The sequence below is a fragment of the Cyprinodon tularosa genome, unplaced genomic scaffold (genome assembly GCF_016077235.1).
Source record: "Cyprinodon tularosa strain WSP-4 unplaced genomic scaffold, ASM1607723v1 ctg334, whole genome shotgun sequence".
In the NCBI taxonomy this organism is placed as follows: Eukaryota; Metazoa; Chordata; class Actinopteri; order Cyprinodontiformes; family Cyprinodontidae; genus Cyprinodon; species Cyprinodon tularosa.
Genome location: NW_024039046.1, coordinates 171622 through 186283, shown reverse-complemented (window position 1 = coordinate 186283; position 14662 = coordinate 171622). Strand labels below are relative to the sequence as shown.

At 40.1% G+C, this 14662-nt stretch overlaps 1 protein-coding gene across 1 annotated transcript in view; it reads left to right on the top strand.

Annotated features, from left to right (window-relative positions):
• LOC119789282 (whirlin-like) overlaps positions 1-14456 on the top strand; it is a 74328-nt gene extending 59872 nt beyond the window's left edge. The window contains exons 9-12 of the mRNA XM_038294104.1: positions 4015-4711; positions 8373-8539; positions 8924-9055; positions 13199-14456. Of these exons, the coding sequence (XP_038150032.1) occupies positions 4015-4711; positions 8373-8539; positions 8924-9055; positions 13199-13375 (1173 nt within the window). The 3' untranslated portion in view covers positions 13376-14456. The remainder of the gene's footprint in view (positions 1-4014; positions 4712-8372; positions 8540-8923; positions 9056-13198) is intronic.
• Positions 14457-14662: the final 206 nt, after the last annotated feature.

The window sequence follows — 14662 nt, the reverse complement described above, 5'->3', positions numbered from 1 at the left end:
ACAAAGAGGAGACATTCTGGCAGGGAATAACTGAAAGCACTTATAGATAGGCAGAGAAAAAGCTTTGAGGATTAAGGGTGATTGGGATAGAATCAGGTGCATCTGGTTACTCTTATTAGCAGAGCAGGGAGAGACAATCCACCAGCCAACCAAAAAACAATAAACCAAACATCATTCGTGACATTTATAGTTTTCAAAACACCATACATGTGAAATCTGTTGGGTGTCACGTACTTTTATTCAGCTAAAGGACCGTAGTGAAAAAGCAGCATCATGACCACGGGGTCCATAGCAAAGAGGTCTTAGAGAAAGTTGGAGAGATGTGTAAACCAAGGTTAGGTTATGAATTATTATCCAAAGTTTCAAACATCTCACAGGGAGCCATTAGATCCTACCAAAAAGAAGAGCATGAGATAACTGCAAATATACACAGGAATAGACATGGAATTTAAAGCAGATGTATCGGGGGGACGTGGCTGTTTAGATATTCTAGGCGGCACAGGTGAGTCAAATTCTAATTTAATCCAAAGAGGCTGATAGTAGGTTTCAAAAGTGCCTTTAAATCTGGTTGGAAGCAAATCATATGATGCATGTGTGATTTAGAACTAACCGTATGTGTAGATGTTTGACCTTGTATGTTGAAGTTATTACGTCATGATGTTTTAGAGGAGGTGAGAAGTCAGATTTGGAAATGTGAACATGCCCACATGCTTTGATGCAGCAGAAACCCACAATTCTCTGCTCTTTTGTCTCCCAAACAGAATGGTTCTTAAACTTTGACTTGAAAAATCACATCATGTCTTCCTTCATACTAGTGGAGGATTTCCATGGTGACCACAGAGGACTCGTTAATCACATCCCTTCTTAGAGTCTTTAAGATCTCCCATAAACGCAGCCTTCAGCCTTTCTTCCCAGTTTTTTGTCAGTTAATTTTGGGGATTTTAAAGACCTCAAGTGTATTTAGAAAGCCCCTTTAATAAAAATGAGATAACAGTACTTATATATTACAGCTATCTTAGATTTAGTCTTGGTCTTAGTCTTCAGGACGAAAACTATTATTAGCTTTAGTCGCATTTAGTCATAACGATATGAAATAGTTTTAGTCATTTTTAGTCGACTAAAACTTAAAAAGGATTTAGTTTGTTTTATGTTGCAAAAAAAGTTAACCTTTACAATTTCTAATAACAACCAGATTATTTACTGCTACTCTAAGCACTATTTGCACCATTCGCACTACTGTTTGCACTGCATACATCTGAACTGCTACTGAGTTTACTCTGCCATATGCATCATTTGCACCACGGTTTGCACTGCAGACATCATGGCTGCTACACAGCTAATGCTACCATTTGCATTATTTGCACTATAGCCACTGTACTGTGCAGTAATAATAATTGCTGTACATGTTACAGTTACGTCGTTTACATTGACTATTTGCACTAGTCAATGTAAACGGACCACTGTAATTTTACTTGGTAAAAATTTACCGTTACACTTCCCATCTGCACATTTGTAATCTTTTTTAGTATTTAAACTAGTTCGTTGTTAGATTTTTAGTTATCCGAGCAGATACCTATATTTATTTTTATATCTTAGGTTTTTATTTCAATTTTTTTTATGCTATGGTTCATTATATTTTATTATGCACTGTGGGGTTGAGAGGACTGCAATTTTATCTGTGTTGTATGTTTACCATGTAGCAGATTTGACAATAAAGTTGAGTTGAGTTGATGTACCAGACTGACAGCTGTTGCCTAGATACCACAATTACTGGGTATATAATGCTGCATTGCAGTTCCTCATCATTGAATGAATATGCTACCAAAAATGTTGATATATTCAAAGGAAACATTAAAAATATTTTTATAACAATGCAAGGCAACATTTACATCATATTTAAATAGATAGAAACGAGAACAATGAGAAAGAAATATTCAAAGATCTATGTATCTTTTCTCCTGGCTCTTTATCCAGAAACAAAATATTTTCTTTGGATATAATTTAGGGATTCTTTTTGGTACGATTGGCAGAGAATGATCAGCCAAATATAGTTTATTAAGTAGCGAGAGCAGGAAACGCCATACTGTTGAGAGCGAACCTTCAGTGTGGAGCGTGAAGCGCAGACTCTCAGCTATGCACCTGCAAAAGACGCATTTCTTCACAAGCACAGCTGAAAGATCAATTTGTCAGAGTTCAGAGCGCAGTACCGGACGGGTTATTTTCTCCCCTGCCGCTGTTGCCATGGTCCATCTGCGGTAATGAAGAATGTGCACCGCTGCAAGCCAAGTGGGCGGCAGGATCAAACACGACACAGCGGCACAGATGATACTGCTTAGCAGATTACAGCACAAGGATATATTTTAAAATCTGACTGACTACCCGCTTATTTTTATTTAGTCTCTTCAACAAAGAGAAGATTCAGATTCATAAATATGAAAATGCATTTCACCAAATCAAAAAGATAAGATTTATTTATTTTATTTCCTTTGGTCTGGCCATCTGATTGTCAAGTTTTCTGCCCTTTGTTGAAATGTCTTTTTAAGTTTTTAGTTTCACTGTAATTTTGTGTCTTTGTAGTTGTTTTCTGGTGTTGTTCTCTGTTGCCACATTGTGCCAGTCTCCTTTCCACTAGCCTCTATTTGCTTCCATCCACACCTGCTCCTTGTCAGCTTATTAGCCCAGACTTTGTTCAGTCTCCCATTTCTACTCCTCTTGTGCAGTTTCTCAGTGCTGGTTCCTCGTCGCTTTGCTCCTCATGTGTCTCCTGGCTTTTGGTTTCCTGTATTTGTCATGATTTTTATCTAAGGTCTGACCCCAAGATGCAGAAGACCAAACAGAGAGACCAAGGAAAAGTTTAAACAGGATTATTTAGTAATGATGTGATGAATCCAGTGCTGCTCTGAGCACTGCTCAGCAGGGACTGAAAGGTGAGGGGAAGACACAGCGGTTAGTTAAGGCTCAGTGGGAAATTTGAATCTTTGGTTTGCATAGGAGGAAAAGGTTGCAGACTCACTTCTCCAGGGAAAGGTGTTCTCTATGGAATCCAGACTGTGAGGATTGTACCAGAGATTGTCTTGTTTTGTGATGGGTGGACTGGGTTACTCAGACTGAGGTTGTTCCCTGGTGAATGGAGAAGCTTTCTGCCACTCATATTTCCTGCAGTACTTGAATGGGCTGTAGTGCTGAAGAAATCTTTGCTTGGTGTGAAGCTTAAATGACCTCTTAGGGAAAGTTGATCCAAACTTCCTGTTTGGAGTGAACGGAGAAGCTGACTGCCACTCTGATTTCCTGCGGTACTTGAATGGGCTGCAGTGCTGATGAAACCTTTGCTTGGTGTGAAGCTCAAACGACCTCTTGCGGAAAGTGGGTCCAAATTTCCTGTTTGGGACCCCAGCTCAGTTAGAAGCTCAGTTGAACCTTCCAGAGAGAGAAGGACCGAACAAATCCAGTTTGCACTTCCTGCTGAGAGGCAAAGACAAAAAACAAAGTTAAGACTCAGGTTGACAAAAAAACTCAGTTTGACTCAGAAAGACTCAGCCTGACTAGAGAATCCAAAAACTCTGGTTAGACTCTGCTAAACTAAGCATGGCTAAAGTACCCTGTATTGGCAGACACTCTGGCGTCGAGGTAGTGGCAGTCAGCAGCTTAAGAACACTCCACAGGTAATGAGGCAATGAGCTGCAGGTGTGCAGGGAGACCCAATGAGGACGGGGCACCACCTGGTGGAGGAGGAAAGGAAACACAAAAACAAACCACGCAAACTGGATTCCTGACAGTATTTTGTTCTTGGATTTTGTTTCTGTTGCCTTTTTGCATCTCCATTAATTCAGCAAGAACTCATCTCTGCCTCCCTCATCTCTGCATTTGGATTCTTAACCAACCTCCACCCAACCTTGACCCTGATATCCTTAACACTAAACCAAAAGCATTTCTACTGTAACAGTATGAAAACAGGATAATCAAATGGGGAAATTGCACTCTTCAGTTTGTAATATTTGCCTTTCTCACTGACAGGATGAAATGAAGTCTTCTCCTCCATCCTTCAGAGCTGCACCTATCCGGGCCCAGGGCATTGTAACCAGGGAGAAAGACCTCAGCCAGAAGCCTTCCGCCAGGCTGCTGCAGCCCAGTTCCAGTGTCCCCCTTCCTGGCTCCGCTCGCCCGTTTCAAGAAAGCCTTCATAAGTCACTTAAATCCCTCCCCACCTGCCAACAGCCCCTGTCAGCATCTGCCCAGCATACCTGTGCTGCTACCAAACATCACACATCTCTCAACGCACTCCATCATACCTGCCTAAGCAACCCTCACCTCTCTGACTCTGAGCAATACACCCATCCACACTTTGCTCAGCATGCTGTCCACTACAACCGACCCAGTTCAGGACACCACACCTGTCCAGGCTTCCTGCACCATCGGGACTCCGCCATATCTGTCAAACCAGAGGTGGCGGTCAAACTCTCTTCTAGATCTAGCTCCTATGAAAAGTCTTCTGTTTTTTCAAGGTCTGCCTCTTCTTCTAAAGCAGCGTCTCCATTGCCATCACCTCATCCTTCCCCACATCCTTCGCCGTGTCCCTCCCCGTGTCCCTCTCATATGATAGCCGCTGCGCTATCCTGTAGTCCAGACCGGCCCTGCTCTCCTGGTCTCACACACAAGATCATCGTAACAGACATGGACCGACTGTCTGCAGACTGCAGGCAACAGCAGAGAGGTATGCCATGATGGTTACAGTCAAAACATTTGTTCTGTTCAGTCCAGTCTGTTTACATAAAAAGAGACGGCATTTTTAATATTAGGAACATTTAAAAAGTATAATCAGCATAGACAGACCCAAACTTAATTACCGATATAATGATTCCATCACAGATAGCAAATTCTGCAATGTTCAGATTTCAGTCTTTAATGGTAAAAAAAAAAATGTGGATCTGGAAGATCCCTGCTGAGAGTCAAATTGTTAAATTCTGATATTATTAGGCTAAGATGCCATTAAGTTCAGGATAAGACTGACGTTCCTGCAACATAAAGACCCTGAAAAAAATTTTGAAACTAAAAAAAAAATTGAAGCCATCTGGAAATGTATCCATTTTAGAACTGAGCAAAACCGAATATTCACTGACCTCCAAATGCGAGAACTGGATCAACAGTGTTTACAAACCAAAATTCGGTGAAAATGTCTTCATGCTGATTTTGCACAGTTTCTACTTTAGTCAGTGAAATAACCTGCTGCTGTCTTTTTGCACATCTCTGATGTTGCTGCTATTTTCAAATATCCATCACTATAAAAATATCCATAGCTGGATATTGGTTATTTATTCTCCACGTGAACAGTATTTATATTGTTAAAACACTTTACAGTGAAGTATTTTATTTATCTTTTAACTCCTCTTCACTATTTTATAGACTTTTCTAAGGTCCACATTTGTGTGACTATTTTTTCTATAATGTTTTTGCTGCTGTAACGCCAGAATTTCCCCATTTTGGAACAATAAGGGATTTTTTATTCTATTCTAGTCTGTAGGTCTTCATTCAATAAAGTCACTAGACATAAACAGGAGAGAGAGAAGTGTTACTGTAGAGCAGTAAAACCATGCTAAAAGTACATTTCTTCAGTCTGAGCCCAAAGTAGCAGAACCCCAGACACAGCTCGTAATAACCAAAGCCATCATGAAGAAAGATGTTGAGCCTAGTTTCAGAAGTAGACAGAGTGTTGATCAGGTTCCTGTAGAGGAGGCTGATAAATGAAATGATTTTTAGAAGCACCATGGCACCTACAGTCTCACAACAAAGGGTTCTGTTAGGAACATAAACTACTCTGTATGGCCTTGGGGGTCTTTGGGGCTGAAGCCCAGCATTGCCTGGTCGGAGTCTGGACTGTTTGCTCCCCCTTTTATTACTACATCATCTTTGACTTTTCTGAGAAGACAGTCTACAAGCTCTGCTGTTAATTTATAGGAATATTTAAGCATTCTTCCAGGAAACATTTGAGACATCAATACAGATAGAAGACCAGAAGATGTCTTTCATTCTCTGTTATTATTAATCCCAAGGTGATATTTCGAATTAAAGTCCGGTTCTTCAACATCAGATTCATTCTTTCTGATATGAATGGATTTTGCTTTGCATGATGTTGCTGGTCCATGTTGGAAGTGAACTGGGGCTTCCCACAAACTATTCCCAAAGAGTCAAAGAGTTCATTAGTCTTGATACAAATTGCTTCATTAAAAGATCTCCTCAGTGACTTTGGAGCTAATAATACTCAGAAAATGTACACAAAAATGTATACCTGTCTGTTACATCTTGTCCTGTAATATACTCAGGGGAGGTATTTAGCATTAGGCAATACTAGGCAGTTGCCCTAGGGCCCCAAGTTCCTGGGGGCCCCATAAAACACTGTTTGCATGTATGGTTAATACAACTATTCCTTATCTGTGCACAATATTTATGTTTTTGATAAAAAAATCCTTTTGCTAAAATGTCATCAGAATGCTTAGAATATTAAGTGTGTTTCAGCAAACCATTTGAAAACAAACGATATGAAGAGCAGTGTTGCCAACTTAGTGCTGTTGTCACTATATTTAGTGACTTTTCAGACGTCTCTAGCACTTTTATTTTTAAAAGTGCCAAATCTAGCGACATTTTTTCTGCTACTGGAGACTTTGGCGACAACATCTAAAAGCAACGAACTCTGCTCTCCAGAGCAAGTAGATTGGTAACCCCGCCTCCTGCTCTCCTATATCTTGTCTGCTGTCATGATTCATGCAGCTATTATTTCATCCAAATGAAAAATGGAGAACAGATAAGCAGATCATGGCTTGTCTACAGTGAAAAGAAGGACTGGGTTATTTACTTTTGCCGTCGCCTTTTTGGAAACAAAGGAAGGAGCAATCAGCTACGTGAGCTTAGTGCTTGGAAAAAAAATTTGAATTCCTTTAGAGACAGCATGAAAAGTCAGCTGAGTACAAAACATAGAGAGGAAAACAACAAGAAAAGGGACAAGAAGACAGGGACAAAACCTAGAACAGATTCAGAAAATCTGAGTTCTTTCAAGATTCTACCATCTGTGGCCAAAAGAACACTGCACAGAACTGCAGTCCTCTACCGCCAGTTCTCGTAGCCCCTGGTTTTAACAAGGTTTCTTTCTTCTAACTTTTTTCATATTCCGTGAAGTTGCACTTGGTGTCTGAGTTGAGCTGTATGTTCGATGAACTACTGAGGTGTTAGTCTGCTCATAAAACAATGTTTTTTTCGTAATGGGTCAAATTAAAATTCAATTAAATTAAATTAAATTCATTTTAGATAGATAACGTCAATTCAAAACACATGTCATCTTAAGGCACTTCACAGTTCACCAGATCATCCATTCAAATTGATTTAAAGTTTTCTATCTAAGGAAAACCTGTTGATTTCATTGAATGCAATCCCTCACACTAAGCATGCTTGTAGCGACAGTGGAGAGGAAAAAGTCCCTTTTAACAGGAAGAAACCTCCAGCAGAACCAGGCTCAATATGAGGGGCCGTCTACTGAGGCCGACTGGGGTTCAAGGAGACAAGCAGAGATAAATAAAGAAGCAGAGATACAAAAGGCAACCAGAGCAAGGCAGAGATCAGAACACTATCCAAAGATAGGGGAAATATTAAGGGTCTCGTACAGAGTGAGGTCTTAACAATGAGATCAGACACAGACAGAAAAAAATGCTGTATATCTAGTGACAGAAGCTTTCACTGATCTGAACAATGTTCAGGCCAATCTTAGGGGCTCACAGATGAGTGGAATAGAGCTGATTGCAACCAAAGAGTTGGAAGATAGCACACATGGGTTTAGTATCTAGTGGCAACCGCCAAGCCCAGCCTTGTCCATGAAATTGCGATGCAGGGAGAAATGATCCACTTCTCCAGATCCGTGTAATCTGTAATCCAATCTGCTTTATCAGGAGCTGATTACTGGGCCCTATTTAGGAGCTTGTAAGGTTTTAATTGGCTGCATTCAAATAGCAGAGACCCGAAAAAGTGTAGAAAGCAATGGTTTATTTGCCAAACTATACCAATTAAATCTAAATTTGTAAAGCACAGAAATACGAAAAAGCATAAAATAGGAAAAAATTGTGGTGCATGACATGAAGGCTCTAGCCAGTCCTTAAACAACAATCTCTGTAAAGCCACAGTAAAACTCCTTATAGGGTTTGATTTAATTTATCAATTGGAAATGTAGTTTCCTGTTATTCATGTGAGTGGATGGAGGAACTGACGGCTTCAGCATGCTAACTGCACCTATGAACACAAAACTTTCTTTTGACTTTGGAGCTCATCTGCAGATGTTTAGACCTGATGATGACTCAACATCCTAAGATGCACTTTACTTCTGCCTCTTCCAGGTGCAACCCTGTCTCAGCTGTCCGACAGTGGTCAGACTCTGAGTGAGGACAGTGGTGTGGACATAGCGGAGGCTGGAGGCCTCAGTAAGGATGGCAGCCCGAGACCAAGCAAGAATAAGCAGGGAAATCTGGAACAGCAAGGGGCCCACACACCTTCCACAAGACAAGTATGGCTGCGTTCCGGATCCTATGGAGGTTTCTGTTGTCATGTCCCCATTTTTTGATGTTGAAATCTAGTTTTAGTGTCTTCTCCATCACCATCCCATCTGTTACTCAGCATCAAACTCATTTATAAATTGTAACCCTTCAGAAAATAAAGCACTCAAGCAGCGATGAATTATACAGCTGCAATGATGAATTACCTCTGAATACTAAAGTACCTCTGTTTGGGAGCAGGCCAAACCAACCTGAATAATCAATGTAGAATGAATAACCTCCAATCCACTCATTTTTACTCAAGATTGCGTTCAGTTTTGAAATGTTACATAAACAAAGATCATGATAGATGGCCTTAAAAAACACTGCTGACCTCTCTTCACCTTGTGTCACAGCAGACAAGCTCCCCCATTTCAGCACTTAACACTCTGCTGGTGCGAGTGGTGAAAAATGCCAACACCTTGGGCATTGCTATAGAGGGAGGAGCAAATACACGTCAACCTCTGCCTCGTATTGTGACCATCCAGGTAAGACAGTAAAATAATTGGTTCTGGTTTTGAGTTACAGTTTTAATTTTGTTTGTTAATGAAAAACAAAGACAAACAAGGTTAAAAGGATTTTGAACAACAGGAAATACTTTCTGCTCTCTGCTTTAATAAACTGTTTAACAGGATTTTTTCCTTTATTTCTTCACCAAGCAGTTTTGCAACATTAAAATGTGTCATTTGAGAACAAGTTACACAGGCACCAGGCCAGGTATAGAGACCATCATGAGAAAAACAGAGAGAAGAGTTGGAAGCTGACTCACAAAAAATGCAGAATTGGAGAATAAAAGTAGAAAGAAACAGAAAGATGAAGTGTTCCCTATGTCCTCCTGCAGCCTACACCTATGGCAGCACATCTATTGAGATAGCTTTGAGCCACTCAAATTATAAACTTAACCAAAAACGAAAGTTTTAAGCCTACCCTTAAAATTTCCACAGAAGAGGAGCCTGATGACTAAAAGATCTGCCTCCGATTCTACTTTTAGAAATTCTAGGAACCACTAATAAACGTTCAGATTGAGAGCGGAGTGCTCTTTTAGGAACATAAGGACCAATCAGATCCCTGATAGAAGATGGAGCTTGGTTATTTAGGGCCAAAGACAATAACCTCTGTCTTATCTGAATTTAAAATGAATTGAAAATAAGAAACCCAGTCAAGTTTCTGTGTCCTAGTGACATGTCTGTAGTTTATTTAACCTATTATTGACAAATATAGCTTAGAATGATCAGTGGAAAATATATATATATATATATATATATATATATATATATATATATATATATATATATATATATATATATATATATATATATATATATATATATATATATATATATATATACAGCCTGACTGAATGTACTGAATATGCTAATGTATATTCAGTACATTAGTGTTATGCAGATAAGGTTCTGTTCTAGCTTAGGGTTAAATTTAGATGCACACGTAGAAACACAGCCAGAGGTTTTCTTTTGCTGCTCTCTGTGATGCAGCAGGGACTCAGCTTTAAACGCCCACAAGCTGAATTTTTTCTCCATTAAATCATTCTGGACTTCAAACATTTGGTTTGGCTTCTGATGTTCCTTCAGAGACAGTCGAATGACTCCCCCTATAGGAGAGAACTTCACACCAAAAAATTATAAGAAATTATTTCTTCTTTCTGGGAAACTTTTAACACTGTCTTTGAATGAACAGAAAAAAATCAAATTATTGATATTATTAGATTATTACAAAGATTTCTTCTAAACAAGGAGCAAGTGCAGAACTGCAATATACTGCAGGAACAAACTGGAATCCCTGTGGAGGAGGAGAGAAGGTGAGTGGCTGCTGAGAAAGCAAGTTACCTTCTCAGAATCTGGATTTGAGGTCCTGATCAGTGAATCGGAGAAAGCCAGAGATTCAACAGAGGTGTGAATCGCTTCACCTCGGGAATAGGCATGTGCTTAAATCTTGAGGGGACATAGCTCTCCTGCTGGCTGATAACCGTAAATGATGTAGAAAGGATACAATACCACTGGAACTGGACAGCAGGTTATATGGTTATGGGATTAAGGTTGATTCTTATTAAAGTATTTTTCATAACTTGCTAATTTTAAGCTAAGAGTTTCTCAGGGATAACCTGGTTTATCATTAGGAGGTGATCGTGCAGTGGGAGATGAAGGGGATTTAATGTTGATACTCAAGCTTTCATTTTAAAGTTCTGTAAAAGTTAAATAATAAAGATAAAAAAACAAGGAAAACCTTTCCTGAAAAGATGTTTCTAGAACTAGAAAACCTAATTCCACAGGTTCTGAGTTCAGGTCCCACACATACTCCCGCAGACTACCACTCTGGGTCCCTGAGCAAGACCCTTAACCCCAGACTGCTAACAGTGGCAACCCACTTCTCCCTAAGAAAGGTTGAATGCAGAGAGTAAACTTCCCCATTGTGGGACAAAGGTTTACACATGAAAACACATCCTGCAAATACATGCATTCACTGCATAATTGCCCGCAAATGAGACTAGCAAACTCAGAAATTGAACAAACACAAGTACTTTACTATGATGGTATAAATATTTGCCTCTATGGCAGGGGTCGGCAACCCAAACTGTTCAAAGAGCATTATTGGCCCAAAAAAAAAACAATAAACAAATCTGTCTGGAGCTGCAAAAATGTTAAAGTCTTATGTAAGACTTGTATGGTAACACTGGCTCTAATTGTATTAGCCCACTATAAAAGATATATAATAAGCATTCATGGTTAAATGTTCATCCTGGAGCAAATGTCACATCATGTGACTATTCTGCTGTACGATATTTGGTGCTTTAAGTTTAAACTCCATTACAATATTAATGTATTTGTTTTTGTTGCATTGATGAAATTATAGAAACACAACAAAGAAATAGGATTTTTATTCATTTTTATTTTGAGAATTTTGGCGGAAAAAATGGAAGAAAGTTCCCATCCCTGCATCAGAGCGCTACCTGTTTGATTTGTGGATGGTTTTCTATGCTTGCAACCAAACTAGCAGCAGTAATGTTTTCTCTTACTCCCAACTTGGTGGTCGGCTGCATATTTAGCATGCCTTTCCTGGAAATGTCTTTCCAAATGACTATTTTTATTATTTGACATCTTCTCATTCTTCTTTGAATCCCCTGTTCTCATCAGCTATCTTCCTTTTTCTCCCTTTCGGATCTGTGGCACAAGACACACCCGGTGCTTTTTTTACAACAGCCAAATGCCTGGTACCGTGCCGCGCTGAAATGTGCGGTGCAGGCAATGATGCAAATCTTTGTTGACAGAAATTTTTACACTTACAGTAGCAACCATTCAAAATGGCCCTTCGCAGTCAAAAGTCAGCCGAATGGAAACAAAATCCCATCCAACTTCCAGTAACTGGCCTTCTCATAGGCATGCATATTTTTTTACTCTAACTGCACCCTTTCACTGAATTGCAGGCTCTGACAAGGAGATAACGCTACTCTTTAGATCCTAATGTCCACAAATCATGAAAGAAAGAATATTTTAGATGTTTAAAAAGGAATTGTAGGAGACCAGCCAAGGACCCATCAAGGAAAGTGGGGAAATTTTGAAAGGCTACTACTGTATTGTTTAAGTTTATTTATTATACAAAGTTTTTGTCATGATGGGATTCAGGTTTCTAACCCACATGCAGAACACAACGGAGGCAGACGAAAAGTTTGACTGTTTATTGAGATAAACACAAAGTTATATGAATAATACTGAGAAGCAGGTCCGGGACTGGTCACACAGGGTTCTCTGTAGAGAGGGACAGTTTGGTTAGCCAGGATGCTGAAGATCTTAGCCAGAGGAAATGTGCAGGTTTGTACCTGTGACGTTTCTCAGGTTTAGCAGCTGAGGAGGGGAACCGGGTTTGGTCCAGAGGCTTGAAGTTGGCAGAGGGCTAAGCAACGGCAGGGCTCGACTTCAGACTTATTAATGTTCAGATCCAGAGTCTTCTTCCGATCCTCTTCTTGAGGGCGGGCAGGCAGGTTTACACAGTTAGTTTCTTCAGGTGAGCTCCAGAGAGCCGGCAGGCAGATTTCAGCAGATGAAACTCCTCCAGAGTTCCAGGGTTCAGTCAGGTTTCTTCCTAGGAGGCAGAAAAGACAAAAACTGATCAGGTTCAAGTTCAAGGTTCAGGGGAGTCAGAGAATCAGACAGGCTGGTTGGCTCAGGCTTCGCTAACCATAACTGGCTTAACACTCTGGCGCTGGAATGTAGTCCCGCCGCTGCTTATATGCTGGTCTCCTGATGACTGATGGGTCGCAGGTGTGGTCGTCAGCTCAGCTCCAGGAGACCCAGAGGCGCCCTCTGCTGGAGGAAGGTGGACAGACCTCCAGATCCCAACAGTTTTAAAGCATCAAAGTATTTTTATATGTTTGCTTGACCTGCATACCATATAATAACAGACCAACAAAGAAATCCATACATAAATACATTTTTGAAAAGCTCCAGGGAGCCGCAAGGGGGCATTAAAGAGGCTGTGTAGCCATGGGTTGCTGACCCCTGCTCTATGGTATCATCTACATCAAGCCCCGTCTGTACCTAGCAGCGGTGGCTTTCCTCTCCCTGCGTCTCTCACTAAAGATCCTCTGTGTTCTTTCTCTGTGTCCACACTGACAGAAAGGAGGCTCAGCTCATAACTGCGGACAGCTGAAAGTGGGGCAGGTCATCCTGGAAGTCAACGGAGTTTCCCTCAGAGGACGGGAGCACAAAGATGCCGCTCGTATCATCGCTGAGGCCTTCAAGACCAAAGACAAGGATCACATTGACTTCCTGGTGGCCGAGGCTGGCTTCTAGTGAAAAGACAGTCATCATTGAGAGCTCTCAATGGACGCCCTCCAATAAATGTCTTTTTTTAATATCAGGGTTATAGATTTGCACAAGCTAAATAAACAAAACAATATTAGATTAACTTAAATATTATTACTTTAGTTTTATAACAGGAAATGATGTAACTCTGTATTGTCTGTTCACCAGTAGCGCAGTTCGAGGGAAACTATATGTCTGAAAAGAACTTACAGTCTGCAGCAAATGATTCACACCATGCTCACCCACTTGTTTTATTTTTTACTTTGATATTTGACAAACAAGGCAAATATAACTAAAGGAGGACACAGAAAAAGAAAAAAGCAGAAAAAGATTTAAGCTCCTAATTTGGTGCTGGAAGACATTCATACATCATTGATTTGATATAGATTTTAGTCAATTAGAAAATATTTGACAACTCTAAATCAACAAACGTCTGCAAATGAGAAGCTCTTGTTGACTCTGTTGAAAGAGTTTTCAGACCCCCTCAGGGTGGTTATGTTTCACTTCATGCTGTTTTATAAATGTAAGACAGAAATCTGAGGAGCGTTATTTAGCTCCAACTGTAATAAACACAGACTGAGAACATCAGGAAGGATAAAGCTTCAGTGAACAGACAAATAATCATCGTTGCAGGCTGTCGGACCCTATAATCACTAATATTAAGACACTTTTACTGATACCAATGAGCTGAAATTGATAACATCTATTGTGTTTTAGTAAACCTTCCATATTGTAGGAAACTATTTGGTCCCTTTAAAATGTCCTTTTTTGTGGCAATTAAATTTTTTAGATCTTCATATAAATTTTGTATATCAGACATCTATCCTGTAGAAACACCAAAGCTATGATAATTTCCACTGTTGAGAAATAAGCCTTCTGACCCGACGGGGACAAAGCATATCTCTCCCGAACGTAAGAATGCGACAATTGGAAGCACCACCCGCCATCAGACATTAGCACTGCTAGTAAAGACCTTACTTTGCAAACCAATCTTTACCCCACTGCACAGAGCTGTTTTCATTCAGAAACATGATTGTTCTGAACCAGGAACCGATTTATGGTCATTACACAACATCGACCAGTTTCTCTAAGTTCTGTCCCAGGAGTCGGATGGCACATAACCTCCAAATAAATTTAACTTGTGCTCCGTCAGTCCACAGAATATTTCCCCTAAAGACTTGGATATCAGGCTCAGAACTGAAGGATCCAGTATTCAAGTCAGTCAAAGAGATTTCTCAGAACGTTCATTGATAACAGAATCAAAGTAAGCGGCAC